The 21928-nt window shown below is 39.7% G+C and overlaps 1 protein-coding gene across 2 annotated transcripts in view; it reads right to left on the bottom strand.

The window, feature by feature from the left end:
• Positions 1–109: 109 nt before the first annotated feature.
• Positions 110–21928, bottom strand: part of galnt14 (UDP-N-acetyl-alpha-D-galactosamine:polypeptide N-acetylgalactosaminyltransferase 14 (GalNAc-T14)) — a 252867-nt gene continuing 231048 nt past the window's right edge. The window contains exons 13-15 of one of the 2 annotated variants that reach the window (XM_026142693.2): positions 19729–19873; positions 11373–11492; positions 110–2712 (exon numbers count right to left, since the gene is read on the bottom strand). In XM_026142693.2, coding sequence (XP_025998478.1) covers positions 2554–2712; positions 11373–11492; positions 19729–19873 — 424 coding nt within the window. In that variant the 3' untranslated portion in view covers positions 110–2553. The remainder of the gene's footprint in view (positions 2713–11372; positions 11493–19728; positions 19874–21928) is intronic. The other variant, XM_026142694.2, reaches the window with a different exon arrangement.

The raw sequence follows: 21928 nt of genomic DNA, 5'->3' as shown, positions 1-21928 counted from the left end.
AACATAAGAAAAGATTAGTTGTAGTTTTGTAAATATTTTGAGCAGCACCGTGTTTGCACCAACAGCAGCTCACAGTTTGCACAATAAGCATGTCAATAAAATAGAAACAGCCATTATAAAAGCTTTATTCAGGATTCAGGAATCAAACAGGATATCAAACTGATGCTGAAGATGTCAAACACATTATGTAACTGAACCGCAAAGAAGTTCTACAATTTTTAAAAATCATTGTGAACAGACAGAGAGGCGATTTAGAGAAGACTTGCAGTTAACATCAGTTTGGATTTTGACTCTTCCCACAGGTTTGAGCTCCACCAGCCCAACCTCGTGCCCATTCAGAGTGCTCAGAAATAATCTCAAGTAGGAGAAAAACAAAAGGTTTGGTTGCATCATAGCACACCTCGAGAGTGGACACATTTATTAAAATAAACCCTAAATAGCATCATTTTTATTAATTTACCAAACTTGCCTGATAAATATCAATACTTTGTAATTATGGTGAAAAAATCTCATTTATGTATAAAAAGTCTCACATGCACAGCAGCTGTGTGAAGCAGCTGCTTCATTTGGGCAACAGGAATCAGAAATTTGCTGATTTGATTTACCAGCATGTAGATATTCTGACATGTGCTGCATTCATGCTGTTCTTCCTCTTACATATTTTTTTCCACTGTGACTGTTTGTCCATATTTGCACCTGTAGCTCTGTCCTGTCTGCTTTCATGCTACATCCTGTAGTTAAGCCAGGGCGTGCTCTAAATTTCAGGTTTTGTGTTACCTAATGTGACTCCCCTCATTGTTTATTTCTTTCCTTTTCATCCTCTTCCTCATATTTCTGCAATCAAAGCTATTCACATGGCCAAGAGAGCTGCATGAGGCCAAGTTTCAATGGGGAAGTTACAGTCATTTAAAGAACCCATTAAAATGCTCCATCCACTGTGCAAACCCTATAACACTAACAATATGGGAATTCTAGCAGTCCCAGAGTAGGCAGCCTTGGTTGGCGTACAGAAACTACTCTAGATCTAGACTGTGTTTAGGTGCAAAGCTTTCTAAAAGTCAGCATTCCTTTTCCCATTTCTTAATTTTTATTTGGTAAATGGTAAATGTTTTGGCATATTTAAATAGCGCTTTTCTACTCTGAGCACTGAGCAATTCTAGTCATTTAAGGTGGCTTTGCATCATTCATAGTTCAAAATAATCTTTCTTTATCTCATACTTGGTACAGCTCCTAAGTTCATCCTCTCTGAAACAGGCCATTTTAGTTCCTGTTCCTTTAAGGCCACCCACCCTTTAAGCCTATGTTTCTTAAAGTGTGGGGCAGGTCCTGTAGGTGGGGCACAGAGCCACTGCAGGTGGGACACTGTCAACCTGGTGAAAAATATGAAGTGAAACTGGGTTTGCTTTTACTAGGCAGAGTATACAAAAATAGTTAGCTGATGCTGCTGCACTGACCTTTAAAGGTCAACATTAGAGGAGTTGTACCTCACACAAAGATCCTTTGTTATCGTTCATCCTCGTTTTTTTTTAAACTCTCGAGAGTGTTGCGCTTCTAAAATGGGGCATATGCCACAAAAACTAGGAGCTGCTGTTGTAAGCTTACTTTCTTCTGATTGGCTGCCCCTTGCAAACAGAAGGTTTGAACAGAAGATGGGTGGGGCTTTTGTGCTCACTTTAGGAATATCCTCTCTCACTGACATCACAAAGAGCCTACCGTTGAAAAAAATGGTATGAAACGGAGCATTTAGAGCAGGGTGGAGCCAGAGCTTTAGGATCACAGGGGTTACTTGTACATAAAGTGTTCTCATAATTGAGAACCTCAATAACTGAGACTATTCCCAAAGCAGTAAATGAAAGCTTAAGCCAAGCAACAAAACAAACAAACAAACAAACAAAAACCTTAGGATATATTCCAGACTGGAGATGATTGCATCCCGCTTGGTGTGACAGACTAAAGATTTCACATTTTGTGCAGTTTACTGGGGCTTTACTTTGGTGAGTTTCTGGTTAGATCCCAGTAAGAAACCGACTGGGATGCTGCAGTAAAGACAGTGACAGGTATTTGACCAACTGAAATAAAACCTCGAGCTGTGCTTGGTTTTAATTTCCAGCTTATTAAACATCCTTTAAAAGCAGATTGCAAAAGACACAGGAAACATTCTATGATTGTTATTTTTTGTTTGTTTTTTTTGTCCATCTCAGCTATTTGAAAGTTCTGGGTTTTAAGGTGCACTTGGTTTTCACTCTCCAATACAGACACTTGAATCTCCAAACCACACAATTTTCCGGCTTCTCTTGGAGCAACATTATTTCAAACCAGTGCAGCTCATAAATAAATCAGGTCTTTATACCTGAAAGGTCTGCATTTCTTTTCATGCTACAAAGACCCATAAAAAAGTCTTCATCAGCTTTCTATTCAGATATCCTCGATGCAGCACTGTGACATGATTGCTCATGCATGGTCAGTGTGTGAGCAGCATTCTCTCTTTGAGTTGAGGGATGAGTGTGACAGGGCACATTTTTTAAGAGGGAGTAAAGGTCACATGGTCAGGGGTCAGGAGAAGGGGACTTCCCATCTTTGCGTGTATGCGCTCAGTTCACAGGGGCTGATCACCAACATTCGGGAATCGTCCATCCCGTCCAGAGCCATCTCCGAGTCCAGGCAGAACCGGGAGACGAGGTGCTCCAAGTGAGTCCCTGACTTCTGCCACCGCTGCAGGAAAAATGAAGAAAAAAAACATTTAAAAAGTTAAAAACAAACGTTTAAAATCTTAACTACTTTATCATCTCATGTAAATTAGAAAACAAAACATTTACTGGTTAGTGTGGAAAATTTACCACAAATAAGGAGTCCAAAAATTAATTTTTTGTTGTTGTTGCTGTGCTTCATTTTTTTTTTTGCTCACTATTGATCCAGCTGCTGTACTGCAGTCAAGAGCTGCTCGGAGGATCTAATGAATGCAGAAACCTGCAGCAGCTGTGAAAAGGTCTTCAGTCATGCTCTGCTGAGCAGGTGTATTACTGTATGACCGCAGAGAAATATGCTGAGAAACACGAATCTGACAATGACAGAGCTGATGTCACACTCTTTCGCATAAAAAAGAAAATGAAAAGAAAACGTTTTTTAGGGGTTACACCTGCACACACAGCACTGAATGGCAGGCCTCGCTCAAGTCACTGAAGTAATTTAGAAAGCATGGAATATGCAGGCTATACAGCCGCCACCGAATCTAACAATACACCAACATAACATCTAAGAAAAAAAAACAGGATGCTTCAGCAGAAATCCCCAGGAACCGCACGCCGCACGATGACCACCAAACAGAGGTTAGCACCACAATTCTCATCAGAGGACCCGTCGGAGAAGCACGCTTCACTGAATCCTGAACGCTGTTATTGGTGATCAAATCTTTACTTTCAGAAGTGCATGTGTATGCAGATTTTACAAGTATGAAAAGTGCAAGTTTTCACTGATTTATATATATCCTCCATCCAGCTGGGCCATGTTCTCCCTGTGGATGTGTGGGTTTTAGTGGGACTCATGACTCGGGCTAATTGGTGATTCTAAACTGGCCTTAGGTGTGCATGGCTGTGCTTTTGGGTGTACTCAGCCTCTCACACTCCTATAGCTGAGTTGGGCTCCAGCCTGTCTATGACCCATGTCCATATAAGTGATTAGGATCTTACAATGGTAAAATATTCTTCCAAAAATCACTTCTAAGTTGTGTCAAGCTCAACTGCTGTTAAAATGTTCATGAAAAAAGAAAGTAATTTAAGTAATCCTAATAATAAAAACAAATCAAACACTGATTCAGGCTCCCTGGTGGAGTTATTAAATGTGCCAGCTCAATAGCTTACAACTGCTTTCACTGATGATATTTGTTCCCTTTTTACTCAAATAATACTTCAATAATTGTTTGTATTGTTTGATTGGAATCATTCAGACTAATGTTAAAAGCTGTGTTTTTGTCAGGAGCGAAATTATTCTCACCTTTAATATTCATTAAAATCATTTTCTACAGATGCAAAGTGACTAACATTTTTCACATGACTCCACCAACTTTACTTGAAGCCACCTGGTAATAAAAACATATTTATGGTTGTACTTCCACATCTAATTATACTCTCTACATTTATTGATTAAAAGGTAATCATAAATTCTGACCGCTTTCAGTTTACAATGGACAGCATGTGATTCCCCACAGTCACCACTAGATGGAGAAGTCTCCTGACTTTTTCAACAATCCAGTGGCTCTTTGACCAGATAGACACTGTGTGTGTGTGTGTGTGTGTGTGTGTGTGTGTGTGTGTGTGTGTGTGTGTGTGTGTGTGTGTGTGTGTGTGTGTGTGTATTATTCATAGCTGGATTCTTTAGCTGTGAAACAAAGCAGTAGATATGATCAGACATGAAAAGAGGCTTTTATCTAGCAGTGGGTCTGAAACCCAGCCATCTGAGACAGACAAAGAAAAACAGAATAAAAGATAAAAGAAGAGAGACAAAACGAGGGAAAAATAGAAACTATTTGTGTGTGTGTGCCATTTGTGTGATATCTGTATCTTTGTGTTTCATAATTTGCACGTTTGTGTGGTTATCTCCTTGTATCAGTGTTTTTATGCTTACGTTGGCTCGGAGCGGCCATGTTGTATTTGCTGAGCCTCTGAAGCATATCACTGTCATGTATCTTGATCTCATGAGGCATTGTAAAGACACACACACACAGTCACACAGACCCACACACACACAAATCAGCTTTGTTCTGTAGAAGTGCATTGTGGGTCTGCTGCGGCATTGTCAAGATGACATGCCCATCAGAGTACAGCGACGGGCCGCCGAGATTTTTAATTGAAAAAAAAAGACGGTGGGATAATTAAAAGTAAATTAATTAGTATTCAACTCATTAGTGTCGGCTCCAGCAGACTATAGAGAGTAACATGTTGCGTTGGTCTTTCTCTACACATCACTGTCTCTCTTTTAAGTACTGCACATTAAAGTTCATAAGCCTTTTGTTGCCTTTCAGGATGACTCAAGGGAGATGGGAGTCTTTTACAACCTGGTGAACAACACAGGCTGAAATGAAATCACCTTTCTCCAGGAATCTACAGGTATCAAAATACCCTGGTAAGAGACTGTACATTAAAGGTGGATGTAGCCACTGTGTCATAAGGGTGGAAATGGAAATTATCGTATTTGTACGAGAGCGTGAGAGCAAAGTCACCAGCTAGAAAGTTTAACTATAAAGCTTCATTTTTATTATATTTTATTGCACAAAAGAACAAGAGCGAGATAACAAAGTGCAAAATGCAAGAATCTGCACAGGGAGTATGCTGAACTTGTCTCATTAGAGTCCACCGGAGGCTGAATACAGCAGCTGTAAAAGTAATACAGTCAAGTGTTACTTCTGCATCTAATCAGCTATAAAACACCTTGAAAAAAGTTTTTGGCTCTAAATAGAAAAGGATAAGGATGCTTTCAAAGATTCACAGCAAACAGGAAGCAACACTGAAATAATAAATCTGCAGGCACACCTGCTTGGCAGGTGGTTTTGTTTTGAGCATCTTGGAGGACATGCCACAGATCTTCTGTGAATTCAGGCTGTCTCACTGTCTCTTTGTGAAAACGCAGACCGGCTCCATGATGATAAGATCAGCGCTCTGTGGGGGCTAAACCATCTGTTGGAGAACTCCTTGTTTTTCTTGTGGCTGAAAATAGTTCTTTATGACTCAGGCTGGATGTTTGGGCTTGTCGATGTGCTGCAGAATGAATCTGGGGCTGATCACTGATGAGCCTCAATGATGGATTTGCAGGAAATATATCTGAACATTTAAAGTGCACCACTGCACTTTCTTATCATTTAAATCTCAGGTGAATTCATCAAACAAATGGCTTTTAGTTTGTTTTTGTGTGTCTGTGTTTTTTCCCTCTTGGTGAATAGAGGACATGTTGGCAGGTTTGACAACTCAAACCTTTAAAAGAGAGGTGAACACCAACCATTTTCTGACTCATGTACTCTATTCAAAAATAAATCTGGTTTCCAGCATGAGGCCCATTCGCTTTTTTCTGACAATATTAAGGTTGCTGCTCCTTCTCACTCTGAACATCTGCGACTCCATCTCTTTAGTGCTGTGATTTTTTGATTTGACTGCAAGTTGTCGTTCTAATCCAACAGACATGGCACCAGGAACAGAAATGAGTTCCAGGAAAAAACAGTCTGGTGCCTCAGAGGAAGAAAACAGATTTGTGATAGAGAAACATCCTAAGGACGTGACAGAAAGACCAACTTTCTTTCAATGTTTTTGCCTATTTTTACCTTGTGACAACTTGTGCTACTAACCTACTGTTCAAGAAAAACCACAAGCTGTGATTTATATCTGGTTAACACAAGCCGATATGCTTCTGTGGAAAACTGAAATCAGAAAAAGCTGAGATTTTAAGTAATCTGTAAAATATGCGAGCGGAAGTGTGTGACAGGAAGTCTAAGTATACAAAAGAAACACACTCCATGCAAAATCACTCAAATGTTAAAGAATAAAAATGTATATTTCACACAGGAATTTCTGAAGAACTTTGACATCCCAGGATGCTGCCTGGCTTGAAATCAACAGAACATCTTTTGGGGTTTTAAAGATAAAAATAGAGCAACACAGCACCTCCAGCAAATAAGAGCTGGAAAAAAAAGAAGTTTCTGAAGAATGGAAGAACATCCCTCCAGAAACCTATGCAGCACACCCTCATGTCGAGGACAACTAAGTCTGCCATCAATAATAAATGTGCACATGCAAAGGAAAAAAGTGCACTGCCTTCTGAGGTCCTACTGCAGAGTTTCTATTTTTAACACAATAATAATGAAGTTTCAGTTTTCAGTCTAACGTAAGAGCAGATCTGACCTTCATGAAGGTCAGACACTTAAATGCACTGGTCTCACGATAATGTTTTCTATACATTAGAAAGCTTGATGGTGTTTAGATTTACTTTCACTAATATGTGCACCTTGAAAATAGATCAAAGTTATCCTCATTTGGAACTTTCACTTAAAAGTAAATTGGGGGCACAGAATGTGTCAAGAACAAGGGACAGGGATCTGCATGAAAGAACAATTCATTATGTATTGTGTACAAAAGTACTGAGCCATCTCCACATTACACCTACAGGAGCTGCTCAGCCATGGGAACTAATGCCACGAAGCTCCGGGTGCACCATTTTTGTGCTGAGACACCTCTGTTGTTTTTCAGTGAGCTCTTTAGAGCGACCCATTCTCTCAAAAATGCTTGTAAAAGCAGACATCATGGCTAGATGCTTGATTTTATACATCTGTGGAAATGGGACTGAAAGAACACCTGAATTCAAAGATGAAGAGGTGGAACACAGTACGTTTAACCATAAAGTGTATGTGATAATAAATAAACACAGTGTAGAAAAAAAATCTGGCTTGATTTTGATGCTCATGTGCAGCAATACGCCATGCAGATGGTGTTACATGAAAAATGGCACTCCTCCAAGGTTTAAACTTTTTTCAAGTTGAAAAAGTGCTTAGCAAAATGGTAAAACTGCTCCTTCTAATAGCCTCTTTCACGGAGCGAATGTTTAACCATCACAAATAAAGTTTTTTTTAACAAAAAAATCTTTTAATACTATTAGGTAGCTATATTAGTAAAGATGTCTTTTCTAATATGCAAAATAATAAGAAAGTAACAAAACATATAAAAACTTGAAGTACAAGTACATTAAAACTGTACTTGAGTAAATGGACAAAGTTACATTCCACCACTGGCCCTATCCATGCCCCTGACCCTCCTGATTGGTGTGAGTGTTCCTACACGTCCCTGCAGTCATGCGTGGGTGAGTAATGCTTGTTTTATTATACTATTTTCTGGTCTATTCGCAATGAAGCACTGGTGGCCTTGCAGTACAGTGGCTGCATAGCCATACTGTATGAAGAGGAATTTTATAGGCTTCTTGCATGCTGGGCTTCTACAGATGTGTGTGCATCTGCAAGGAAATAAAATCTGTGGTGCAACTGCCTGTGGTTGTAATTGTATGCTATAGGAGGTGTTTGTCACTAAAACTGAGGTTAGTGGAAGTGTATGTGACTGGATGCTTATTCTACTGGGTTTGTGAGTGACGAGATGGCACTCAGCGCATGTTAATCAAAGTGTTTGTAAGTGCGAATCTAAGTGGCTACATTCTCTCAGCTCCTCAGGTCAAACGTAATTTTTCCCTCTCATACTGAACGGTCTACTCTCACCTTCTCTTTACCTCTCTCACCCTGCCTCTCTCTCCTTCTCTGTCTGTCACGGTCTGTTTATTTCCGTCTTCACCACTCACTCTCACTCCCCGTTTTGCTGTCTTCCTCTGTGTCTTTCGTCCCATCACCGCGCCCACATTTCTCTAGCCTCAATTTAACCTCTCTGCATTTTCTCCTCTCTCTCTCTCTCTGGGTCTGAGTCTCTCTACCAGTCAGCTCTGGGCTGTTTCTCTGGTGGATCGCCGTTCTAATTAGCTATCATCCCTCTACTTCCTGCCTTCTGACACACAAACACGCACGCACACATACGTATGCACACTCTCAAGTGGGACATGTAACAACACTGTGTGTGCGTGTGTGTGTCTCGGTACAAAAGTTTAAAAGTTGCATGAAAGAGATCCGCTTTAGTGGCTCAGCTAAAAAACACAAACAAAACATACACAGTGACTGGTGTGTGTGTGTGTGTGTGTGTGTGTGTGTGTGTGTGTGTGTGTGTGTGTGTGTGTGTGTGTGGTTTCAGTCCTTTAATTTAAGTCTCAAGGACTCCAGCTTTAAACACCTGCCTGTGCGCTTTTTGTGTTCAATTGTCTTCATCATTAGCCACAAACCTCCGTTCTTCCTTCCTTCCTTTAATTCCTCCTTTCAAACTGTTCCTTTCCCTATTTTGGTTTTGCTTCCTTTGTTCCCTTCCTTATTTCTGTTTGCTTTTTCTTTCCTGCCATTTAGCCTTCCTTCCTTTCCACATTGTTCTTTATTCCTTTTTCTTCATTCATCCTTTTCTATTTAGTTCCCCAAGCTACCTTATTTATTTCCTTGTTAATGTCCTCTTTCCATTTCGCCCCTTTATGCATGTTTGTTATTCATTCCTTCTTTACATCATCCATCTTTTTTTCCTTCCTTCATATAGCTCCCCTCCTTCCTTCCTTCCCTCCCCTCCCAATTCTTTCTCCCTTTCTTTTATCCATACCATTTCGATAAATTTATTCTTTGTTTGCTTCCTACTATTTAGCATTCCTTCCTTTCATTCACTGCTTCCTTCCTTCCTACCGTCCTTCCTTCATTGCGTGTCCCATTTACACCTACCTGCATGCATTCTTTCCTTTTCCTATTGTTTCTTCCTCACTTTTCTTATTCTTTCCTTCCTACACCTGTCCTCCTTCTTTCTTTCTCTCCTTTCTTCCATGCCACATTACACTTTCCTCCCTGCCCATATCTTTTTTCCTTCATTCCTTTCCCCTGCCTTCTTTACCTGTTTCCTTCCTTTTTTCCTATCCTTAATTCCTTCCTTCTTTCTTTTTCTTTTCTTCTTTTCATGCCCCCACGGGCTTTCTTTTCCTTCCCTATTCTTTCTTCCTTTCTTCCAATCTTCCTTTCTTTTCTATACCTTGCTTTCTTCCTTCTTTCTCTCCTTTCTTTGATGTCCCTATTATATTTTCCTTCCCATATCCTTTGTTCCTTCATTTCTTTCCCATTCTCCTCTCCTAACTTCCTCTATGTATTTCTATCATTCTATTTTCTCTATCCTTACATCCTTCACCTCTGTCATTCTTTCTCTCCACTTTCCTCATTTTTTTAAACATTGTTTTCCATCTTTCCTCCATCAGTTTTGCTGATAAAGATCTTTTTGTTTGCTCTTCCTCTTGCTTTACCTCCAAACCCCTCTCCCCAGTGTACTGAGAGTGTCTCCATAAAGAGCACACGTGCAGGAGAGTACGCTCCTGTCCGTCAGAGTCACATCCAGTTAACAATCCAGAAGAGCAACAACTTTCTCCCCAGATTCCCTCAGCTGGCACATCTATTGTATCTGAAGTTTTTGTCTCGTTTGGTGACAGCACATCCTCTTCTGCTGCTGCTGCCACAGGGGAGCTTACTGCTGAGGTATAAAAATATGCAGACCCCTAGAAGCCTGAGCCTCACTCATAAAGCCTAAAATGGGGCGGACTGTTCTTCAGGTGAGGAATTAAGTGAACAAATGCACAAAGACTCTTGAATCCTGTGACAAGATTTATTTTGATTTATTGTGTTTACTTTTTGCTCTGGGCTTTTGTTGATGTACACTGTGTGCTGCAGCGACGTGTTATATGATGAACGGCTGCCCTACGAGGTCATTTGTTTGTTCTTTTTCTTTTCTTTACCTTTTTCTCCTTTCACATCCACATTTTTTCCTCCCTTCATTCTCTTTTCTTTTATCAGTATTTACTCTTTATTCTTTTATCATCACACATCAACATTTCCTTCAGCCTCCATTTCTCTTCTCTTACTCCTTTAGTCTTTCTCCTCCTGGTTTTAGCCCCTTGTCGCTCCCCTAATTACCTCTCCTTTTACTTCAATTTCCTGTCTCTCCTTTTCCCCCCGCTTTTTGCGCTTCAATGACTAATGGATCAAATAATGCATAATAAGAGCAATGACGAACACTGAGTGAATCATACACCCTAGCACCTGTACATGGTTTTTAATGTCTGATCCTGCCCACGTGTCCAGTAGATTCTATTAATCCAGATGGGATGAACACAAATACACACGCACACACAGATGAACATTTACACATAGGTGCACTTTTGCAGAATTTTCCATGCAGACTGAACAGTTGGTGGGGTGTAATGAGCTAATCTTCTGCAATACCTCTCCCTTAACTTCCTCTCCTCTGTGTCCCTCTGCCTTTCTATTTTCCTCATCTTTTCTTTTTGTCTGTCTAGCTTCACCTTTCCACCTGTGCCTCTCTCCATCGCTCTCTCTCTCTCTCTCAGGTGATTTATTGGTTGTCAGGTCGTTCTGTGCTGCAGGAGCTTCTGGGACGCCGTCAAGGTGCCCAGTGGTCAGGTAATGACAAGAGCGAGTGTGTATGTGTGTCTGTATTTCTAGCTACCTGTCCAAAAAACTGTCAAGCATCTGCTCCTGCAGAGTGTGTGTGTGTGTGTGTGTGTGTGTGTGTGTGTGTGTGTGTGTGTTAGTGCGAGTATGTGTGTGTGTATAACAATCATCTTTAGACAAATTTGCCTTCAGATTAATTAACATTTAGATTAATTTATCAGCCATATGATATACGGTTATGACCCGCCAGCAGATACGCACCACCTGTCTTCCTCGACTGTGTGTGTCTGTCTAAGTGTATGCGTGTATGTGCTCAGACCTGTTTGCCATCCGCCATGTTGCAGGGCAGCAGCAGGACCTGGGAGGCAGGGAACGTGGTGGAGACAGACAGGCAGTGCTGCTGCTGTCGGATCTGCTGTCCGTGAGTGTACACCCACTCCTGCAGAGAGGAAGATGGAGTTAATCATTTTTATCTGCTCTGAATTTTGAAATGCTGTGTGTGGGTTTGGTTTTTGAAAGCTGACATTTTCAAGTGCAGCCCCGCCTCTGGTGTTGTTTCTGATAAGCGGTCATGAAGATAAAGTCATTAAAGACAGCACAACAGCGGTAGAGACAGGTGGAAAAGCAACATTAAATTGGTGTGAATTTAATCCTCAACTCCCATTGTTTCTTGCTTTGCACCAGACCTGACTGCAGGGATTTGCTCCCATCTGGCTACAAGAGTATCGGTGAAGCCTGGCTCGCAGTTGGCATTGCAGTTCAGCACAAATGTGCTGAATGGGGAGGAAATTAGGGCTCTATCCAGGCCAGCCATCCACAACAAACTGTGAAAGCCATTTCTTTATAGACCAAACAAACAATGCTGACATGCTTGTCAAAGCAAATGGTTTAAATCGTCTTAATCGTGTTTGATTTTGATATATCTTTATTAGAATTAAAGGGCATTTAACAAACTAGGGATGATCCTGACTTATAACTTTTCATTTCAATATGAAAATACTGAAAAAGTTCCTGCAGCTATTTCTTGCCTTAATAAATATATATAAACAGTCACATGACAAAGAAAGTTTTCACGGGATCCTAAAAGGTAAAAAGAATACTCTGTGATATTTTCCTTCATAGTTCAGTCAAATTTGTCTTATAAGGAGAAATCTTGTAGAGAAATGTTGCCTCTTTTTTATGACACTGTTTTACCCTCATTGATGTTTGCAGGCATTCATTTCTGCTCACCTCTCTTAAGGTCCTGCCACAGCATTTCAGTCGGGCAGAGGTCTGGACCGACTGGGCCATTGCAGGACCTTGATTGTTTTTTTCAGCCATCAGTTGCATATTTGCTGCTGTGTTTATTATCATCGTCCTTTTGCAATGATCCAATTTAAGCCCAGCTTTAGCTGTTGAACAGATGGCCTCACATTTGACTCTAGAATACTTTAGTATAAAGAAAAGTTCATGGCTGATTGCATGGTCCGAGTGATTACAGAGCAGTTTTGCCCAAGCAGTCTTTTTGTCTTCCATTATTCAATTTTCACCAGCTTATCTGAGTCCAGGTTGTAGGAGCAGCGGTCTAAGCAAAGATGCTCAGACCTTCCTCTCCTGTAGAACTGCCTGAAGGGTTTACTGTGAATAATGAGCTAGCAACAGATGCAAGGCTTAAAGTCAGAGTTTTCAATGTCACAAAGATGACACCTGGCTAGATCACCCTGGTAACTATAATGACATATAACCTTGTCTGAAGCAGGCAGTGTTACAAGTTTCAGGTAAAAACAGCTTGAAATGATACATTTTTATGGATTGTGTTTAGAAAGCACTGAAAGAAGTCCTGCTATCAAGTTACAGACTGTGTATCTCATTATCAGCATTATCTTCAAGTATTCGTTGGTGAAGCAAAAAATGCATGAATACGTTTTTTTTGTTATGTTGTTTCTTTAAACTGCTGGAATTGTATAAAATAGAGCAAAAAATAGAAAAATCAGTCAATCCATTTGTAGCACATTTATCACCAAGAATAATCAGTCTACAAAAACGATCTCACTAAGCTCCGGCCACAGATACATTTCTTTCAGAAGCCTGTGAGAGAGTATCAGACCTGTGTAGCTCACTGTGTAGCTCACTGTGTAGCGCATATTGTATAAATGTATCAAGATTAAAGTCAGACAATATATAACTCACAAAGCTCGAACGTCTTGTCCAAAATGATTATATCAGACTCAGTCCGAGTACCTTTTTTTTAAAAAACTTAAATTAGATAGAGAGTTGCAGACAAACATTTATGAGCAATGTTGAAAACAGATACTTAGAAAACACAAATACTTTTCATAAATCAATGGAATTAGCCTTTTTTAATGGTCATCAAGACATGATTAGTAGTTACTACAAATGTCTGCAGTCTGCAGGGAACTGGTGTACTTTAATTGTCTTAGTTACTAGTTAATTAACAGATTACCATTTTATATTCAACACGCATGAAAATTGCTACTCAACAGTCAGCTTTATATTAAATATAATTAATCATGAATAGTATTAAGTATAAAATCATTAGATATCACCTTACATTAGATCAGCTTCATTGAGGAAATTGTACATACAGATGAATGTATATCATTAAGAAAAAAATACTAGATTTTACATTGGTACAACATTCAGGGCCACATTTCCAAATTATGAGTGATTTTGTGTTTACAGCCATTAACATGAAATTTTCAGCTCTGTACTTGTGATCTGTACTGGAGCTTTGTTGCTTTTACCTAAACTCCAAACACTTCTTTTTTGTTTGGCATTTTAACTTAATGGATTACTCTATTCTCAGATTAGCTTTTCATTAATTTTCTGTTGACTTGCTTTTCAGTTAATCATTAAATCTTTCAGTGAATAAGTAATGTGTTTTTTAAACCCCCCCCCCTTCATTTCATATTCAAACATTATTAACATAATCATACTGCTATAAGTCTGCTGACTTGACCTTATAGAATAATGGAGGTCGAGAGTCAGATGGCAGAACAGTGGGAGGTCTTTTCAAACCAGCTGGGTGATTTATGACATTTTATCTTAAATATCTCAACGCTGCGGGGTGTATTTCATCACATGATTGATTTATTGAACTGCAGCAAAGAGAATGACATTAGAAGTTAATTGGTCCTGCAGCTCAGTACATCTTCTCTCTACTGGAACGTCCCAGGATTCGTACTTAAGAGTCAGTGTTCAACAATATAAAACCAGTAACCTCACCACTGCTCAGGCTGGGATGTAACTAACACACCTGTTTTCCAATGAGAATTCTAAAGCATTTTTAAATCCGTCAAGATCATTGTTGTTATTACTGTAATAATAACAATAATAAAAATTTGAGCACATTTCTATTATAATTTTCGTAGATGCATATTAAATAGCTGGGCCTGAGGATTCCGCCTGCTTTTTCTGTTTCAGCTTCTGGTGAAAATGTCTTTATTTAAGTAAAGAAAGACACGAAAATCAGGCACTGACTCACACTTCAATATTTCCTGGAATATAAGGCAGTGTGGCCCTCACGGTGGTCCTGCATTACTTTCAAATAATTATTCCTAACGTTTATAATCTCTTGGCCTCGCTGCTGACTCATGCCTTATTCTTCTGTTTTCTTTTGAATTTGCCTGGTTTCAGACGTGAGAAAAGGATTTTTATTATTTCAGATGTGTTCCAACAAGATTCGACTTTCTGCACAATCCTGACATGTCACGTATGCGTATCTCAGGAATATTTTTAGAAAGTCACCGCCTGCATGTAAACACGTTAGGCAGAGGTTGAAGCGGACTGCTAACTGTGATGGGAATCAGGCTGCGGGTAAACACGCTCACTGGTTATGCTGTTAAACATTAAGCAGGTCAGCACTGAAACAAGGTCTGCATGCTCAGCACAAGTGTTCCCCGGATAGCTAAAAGGTTAAAAGCAAAGTGGACTTTGGCTCAAAATAATGATGACACCTGCAGCTCTGTGTACAAAGCTGTGAGTGTAAGCTTTATTCTTTCCTGAAAAAAACAGAAAAAAGAAAGTTGCCCGAACTACTTTCTATTTGTGTGCACATTCAGAGTCGACAGCAGAAATGATTAAAGTACAACTTCATGCCTGTGCACTCATTACATTTGGAGCAAATTGTGTTTAAATTCATGGTTTTGTGGCTCAGTGGGTTGGATTTCATACCCATCATTCTTGTACCTCATCTTACATTTCTGCTATGTTATACACAGTTGTCCACCTCCCATTAATACACTCATATAATGCATTTGAATCCTTGCTTTGCAGGATTCAGTTCTAGTTTCTGCTGCTGTGGGTTTATAAAATGGTCTCTCTGCCTCTGCTATTGATTTTATTTCCTTGTATGTGAAAGTTGGTGTAAAATGGTAGGTTTAAAGACATTTCTTTTCTTTTTTTTCTGATGGACCGAAGCTTCAGATTTTTAAGCTTCAGAATGGCTATTTTTTGTTCTTACATTGCATTATTTACACTATTAATGTCCCATATTTGATATTCCATTATTATTTCATTACTTATGCCAAAAAACTTCTCGTCAACTTTCAAGTTGATGTCCTGTGGGAGAGCTTTGTTTTCACTTGCTATTTTGAATTGCTTTTCACTTCATGTTTGGCTGCCTGCGCTGGTAATCCAGCATCCTCATCTAACAAATTGGAAGAGAGACCAGGGGACACCCCGAGTCCAAAGTGAGACAAACAAAGACATTTACAAACTTCTTCACCCTCATTCGACAATAAAGAACCACTGAAAGGTTTGGACAGGCTAAGAGGATCCAAACTATTGACTAGTACTGTATATCAGCTGGTGGAACCATTCTGGCCTCTGCTATGTTACTCAAACACTAACACAGGTTTTGCTACTATTTAGGAAATTACTATTCAAATTAAGATGTGTGGGCTTACAAAACATTTGCATGACTGACTCGTAGCAATCTTCGATAAGTCTGGAAGTAGACCCCACTTTACCACGTCACTGGAAATGTGAGTAATAGCTACAAAATGGACGTTACATTAAATAAGATTCCTAACTGTGATGGAGAGCATAAATCCATAAGGAAAGGTTTACAAAGTTTCAAATAAAATCAACACAAATGTCATTTTCTCAAAGATTTCTATACAATCTTTCTGAAACAGATGAATGAGCCATCCTCTGCTGCCCATGAATCCTCGTGGGTCTTACTCACTTCTTCCCTATTTTCAATTCACCTGGTTTTGTTTAAAAATGTCTGTAAAAACTCTACATCATAATGCACAAAATATTAATAGTCTTGAGTCACTCTCCTCTCTTTCCATTTTGCTTCCATAGAAAAAGATTTTTAATTTTTTAAAATGATTTTGAGCAACAGTTCTCCAGGATTTCCTGGGGGGAATCAGTGTTAAACCACTTAACACTGACTGAATGGTGAATAATTCAAGCATAAAAAAGACAACCAACTCAGGGATTAACCAGGGTTTTGTATACATGCAACAAACAACAACATCCTGTGGCAAAACACATAATTTGCTCACACGTTTTTAAACAGATCTGCAGAAAACATCTAAGATAACACAGATAGACAGAAATAAAATTTTAAGTAATACTAAGTAGTAGTTCCACATCAACAAGATGACTCTCAAGAAGCTATTAGCTAAAACCTTGGCATAGCTCAGGACGGTGTGCAGTCTGTCAATCTCAGGAAACTGGACAAATGGAGGTCAAGATAAGTTGCAGGCCTACAAATTCTCTACAGCTGATGAACAGTATCTGACAATTATATTATATTAAAAAGAGGAAAAATCCAGCAAAGACCTGACGCTGGACCTGAGGGAACCATCGGGCCCTTCAGCTGATCCATCAAACGTTTGCTGAAGCCTCATGAGAAATGGTCTCAGTGGAAAAGCGGCTGTCAAGAAGTCATTCATAAGGAAAGGAAACAGGGAGGGAGGGCTGAGGCATGCCAAATTACACAAGAACTGGACTGAAAATTAATGCCAACAAGTCTTACGGAGTAATGAATATGATGAATTGTCAATATGTATAGACTTGGTCAAGAGACAGATACAATGGAATCTCTCTTACTACATTAAATAAATTACATTTTATTTATATAGCAACAGCTTTGGCCTCATGAAGACTTTATTAACAAATTTGCAATCAAAAGGTATCTTGCCAACTTCAGTATTTATATTTGATTACAAGGCCCGTGTTATCAGTGACATATGGCTAAAGCATTCTCGTAATCTGGGTATAAAAAGACAAAAACGATACTGGGATTAAAATTTATTTCAACTGTGATAGATATCACATCTACCCCCAAGCACTATTTATGGCACAACCTTACCAATGAGTACAAAACAAACCCACTACAGGACTACTGCAGCGTGACTATACTGTGGCTGCTTGCTTGAATTTACCAGTGACTGGATAAACATTTATTTTCTGATTTCTGAATTGACTTTTATCCCTAAAAGAACTGATGTCAGCACATTTGTAACCACCTGATTTGGGTTTGGTTAACTACATACATTTGAAGCTACACTGATTAATGTTAAAAAAAACCTCTTACTTCCCTTTCCAAAGTGAGACACTATCTTACAGCCAGATAGTTTTGAAATTATATATCAGTATCCAACTTTGTCAATGCTCTCGATTTTCTGTTGAGAACGGCCTTGACAGGACATGATTATAACTATACCTCGATAGGAGTAATGACCAAAACCGCAGGTAAATTTAGTAATTCATATTAGAAATATTTCATTTGAATTCCTTCATTTTATAGTAATTGGGCTGCTTTAAAACCTTAACATGACAGAAGGGGGAAATGAATTAAAATTCAAAATTATACCCACCTGGGAGCTGCCCAGTTCAAACCAGACTTCTGAACACGAACAAACAGGGATTAAGAGCCCCCCTTCAGGCCTTTCTCTTGCGTTGCTGATTACTGAGAGTTTCTCATTCACATTCACACACATCTGAGCGGTTCTCCCTTTGAGCTCAGGGATCTGAACCAGCGACCTTCCAGCCACAAGCCAAGCTCTGCAGCCTTTAGGCATCCCAGCTGCTGACACATTTGCTTTCTGCGCAGCGGCTTGTTTAGAGTGAAGCGCAGCCTTCACACTTGTTCTTAACATGGAATAATAAGAATCCTACGGGTATTAATTATAGCTCAGAGAAAGGGAAACACACACACACACACACGCTCCTCAGCATGCTGCTGTGCAAAGTAAGTAAAAATGAACATAGTGAGAGCAGGTCAGACATACACACATAAACACAGAGAAGAGTAAAAAATAACTGGCTGAACACAAACAAGACATTTTCACACTCGCACTGACGTCCTGTGAATTTACAGCGAGTGACAGGGCGCCATGTGTCCTGCTCCTGCCTGCTCTATTTCAGCAGCACCTTCACCTAAACCAAACAGTCAAATAGTGAGAAAGTATATGACCAACTATTTTCTGTTGTGTGCTCCAGGTCAGAAAGAGAAGCTTTTTTTCTCTTTAAATCCTGTCTGTACATGCAGATTTTATACACAGCATGCACACATAAAGGTCGCAAACACAAAAAAACACACATTTTAAAACCTTAGTGTGTTTTAGGGGAACAATTTTCTGGAAAATGGCAAGTGAGAGACAATAAAATGAAAGCTGAGGTTGAGCAGTATTTCCTCATCCTTTTTCTTTCTTTCTTTTTTAAATCCGTTCAGCCCACCATTTTGCACTTGCAGCTTTTCCGCACACTCACAATCAGGTGAAAGCCACTATAAGAAGAATTTTCCATGCTATTGCAACAGATTTCAAATTATTCTCCTGCCCTAAAGTTTTGAGTTTGGCAAACAAAATGCTATTGCTGAAGACTGAATTTTTCATGTGTTACATTTTCATTCAGCTGCTTCCTTTAGGGGCTGTGTTGGCAGCAGATCATCTACCTCGCTCTCATCCTCTGTCCCACCAATCCTCTGCATCTCTTCCTTCACCGCATGAAGGTCTCTCTCTTTTCCTCCTGCCTAGAAGCTCCAGCTTCAACATCCTTTGTCCAATATATCCACTATAATAAAAGAAATCTCAACCTGAGCCGTCCCTCTCATGTACTCATTCCTGTCCATTCTGGTCACTCCCAATGAAAATCTCAACATCTTCAGCTCCGCCTCATGTCTTTTTATCAGTGACACCAACTTCAAACTACACCTCACAGCAGGTCTCACTATCATCTTGTAAACTTTCTCTTTCACTCTTGGTTCTATCCTTCTGTCAACCAGACATGCATCTCCACCAACTCCACCCTGCCTGCACTTTCTTCTTTCTTCACCTCTCTTCTGTACTGTCCCCTGCTTTGGATGATTGACCCCTTCACACATCACTTTTTAAAAATACTGTATTATTATGAAGAAAGAGATCTGCATTTCAAACATTTTCTTGCTTTGTTCCTAGATTTCCCTAGATATAGCATCAATGCAACTTTTGTAAAAGTTATTTCACATTTTTAAAATTTGTAACAAAATAAAATTCTCCGTAGAACCAAATGAATGCAAACCAGGAACTAAACTGTTGAAATATAAAACTGCCATCCTGCTTTTAATAAAAGAAACAGCACTCTTTCATTTCTAGTAGTCCCTGCTGATTCACAGTAGGGACAGTTTCAGCATTTCCTCCAAGCTCTGTCTCTTCCTTTCAAACTGCTGACTGACCCACCTGATTGATGGCGGGGACGCCCTCAGTTCCCGTGCAGGGAGCTAATGTGAGGACGGGCATCTCCTGACCCTCCACCTTGCGGGACTCCAGACAGTTCTGCCTCTGTTTGATCACTCCAGACTGTGAGTCGGAGTCGTCTGGGACCCTGATGGAGAAAACGAGACTCCTTTCAGTTAAGGTATTCATTGCATCGTACGGATGTGGAGCAACATGAAACCATAAAAACTCTACCACTAAAATACGTACTTAATCTCCAAGAACACACATATCTGAAAAAGAAGCAATAGCCTTTAGAGGAAGTTTGGCCTAAAGTTAAACTATAATAGGAATGTCATTGTGATGAGACCAGAGACTTTAATCATCTCCTGCATGGTCTCATTAGCCACATCAAGATCACACTCTTAATTTGACAGAAATTTATCAGTGTTTGGGAAAAAAAAAAAGATGCTCTGCACCTTTAAAAAAATCTGCTGAAGGCTACGATTCTCTAAACTCATTACTTCAGAAAGTTTCTTCCTTGTCTTCCTCTGTGATAAACTTTCTCACTCTTTCTTGTTAAAGTCTCCACTGTGCTATAAACTCGGGCTTAAGCCCTGTAGCATTAATTCAATCTGCTATCTCTCTCTGTTTTAATAACCCGTTAAAGGTTATTCTGCGTTTTAAGGGTCAGGTCTGTCTTCCCTTGAGAGCAACCGTGTTAATTCCATTCTGGGGGATTAACACCAGCCTCCAGTGGATAAATGGGTATTTAAGTGGGAGTGTGTGTGTGTGTGCTAAAGTGTGTGAAAGGGAGAGGAAGCATTTAAATGAAAGTGTTTATGTGTCTTAAAGGTATTTTGCATTGCTAGGTTGTGTGCTTGTAAGGAAGAGTCACTGCCAGAGCTTAGGGCACACTTAAGTGTGGCCGTTTACTTATATTTGTGTGTGAGTGTGTGTTGTGTGCAGATAGGGGAGTCAGTCTGAGGAAGCAGATCCCATGGGAACTCAGCCAATCAGGACACGGGGAGACATTTAACCCACAGAGACAGTTAGGCGTTGAAGAGGACATGAAAATGGGCTGTATATGTGAGCAGATGTGGTTGAAAACTGCTTGAGTTGCACATTTATGCAAAGGTAAATGAGAGCGACCAGTTACAACTCATCATTTTTCACTACTGGTGTGAAAGGGCATACTTTAACCTGAACCTCTTTTCATGACCACAACCAAGTAGTTTTTAATGGAAGCGAAAGTAAGAAGTGAGGGGGAAAAAAAGAAGCAAAGGTCCCACATTGACGCAAACCCAGTGGGACCTTTGCTTCTTCACACCCTCAAATCAGGGTGTCATAGCTGTTAACATTGGAAATGATGCAAACTGCTTACACGTCTCTTAACCATTGCTGCTTTCCAAACATTTCAAGGTGGCGGCAGTGAATGCAAACATTAGTAAAACTTGTGATGCATTTGTGAGTTGCTAAATAAGCCATATACAAAGTGCTGATCAGACTCCATTCATGAGCAGCCATGCTATAGCTGCTGCAGCTGTGTTTTTGAGCGCAAAAAACCAAGCTGAGCGTTATCGCTAGTTATGCACCAGTGGCTCTACACTGCTACTACTACTTGTAGTATTCATATGTATGCATTTATAAACGGTGCTGCCATTGCATTAAAATCAATTAGGTAAAGTGGTTGGGGAGCAATTATTGTATTGATCTGTACAAAAAGTTAAAACATATGTTCCCTCAGATGTCTCGTGACATTGAAGTTGAGACCTGCATTGATGGTTTACTGTAAAAAAAAAAACAAAAACAAAAAACCCACACCTAACCTGATGGTTTAGACACTCTGGGTGTTTTTACTGATTTATCCATGAGATATAATCAACAGCAGTGAACATTGAAATGAAGGCTGCCTGAGTTTGACAAATCACAAATGGTCACAACGGCACTTGTGGTTGAAGCGATTTAAGTGGTTGTCCTCGAAGGGGAGATTGGCCAAGCATAAATCACTTTTTTATGAATAGAATTAGCGTTAAAGAATCCAGGACACAGATTAAAAACAGAGCATTTACAACTCCAGCACCAGAGGCTGGCGTAGACCTGGATAATGGCTAATCTGTAAAACTTGTCTGTGACCCTGTTTTTTAAAAAAAGGAATAACTCACTCAGTTTTACAAAGCTGTTAAAAAGCTTCGCAGAGATAGAGGTATCCCCTATGGGGAGC

Source organism: Astatotilapia calliptera, chromosome 15, assembly GCF_964374335.1.
Source record: "Astatotilapia calliptera chromosome 15, fAstCal68.1, whole genome shotgun sequence".
Classification (NCBI taxonomy): domain Eukaryota; kingdom Metazoa; phylum Chordata; class Actinopteri; order Cichliformes; family Cichlidae; genus Astatotilapia; species Astatotilapia calliptera.
This window is presented reverse-complemented; position numbering and strand designations above follow the sequence as displayed.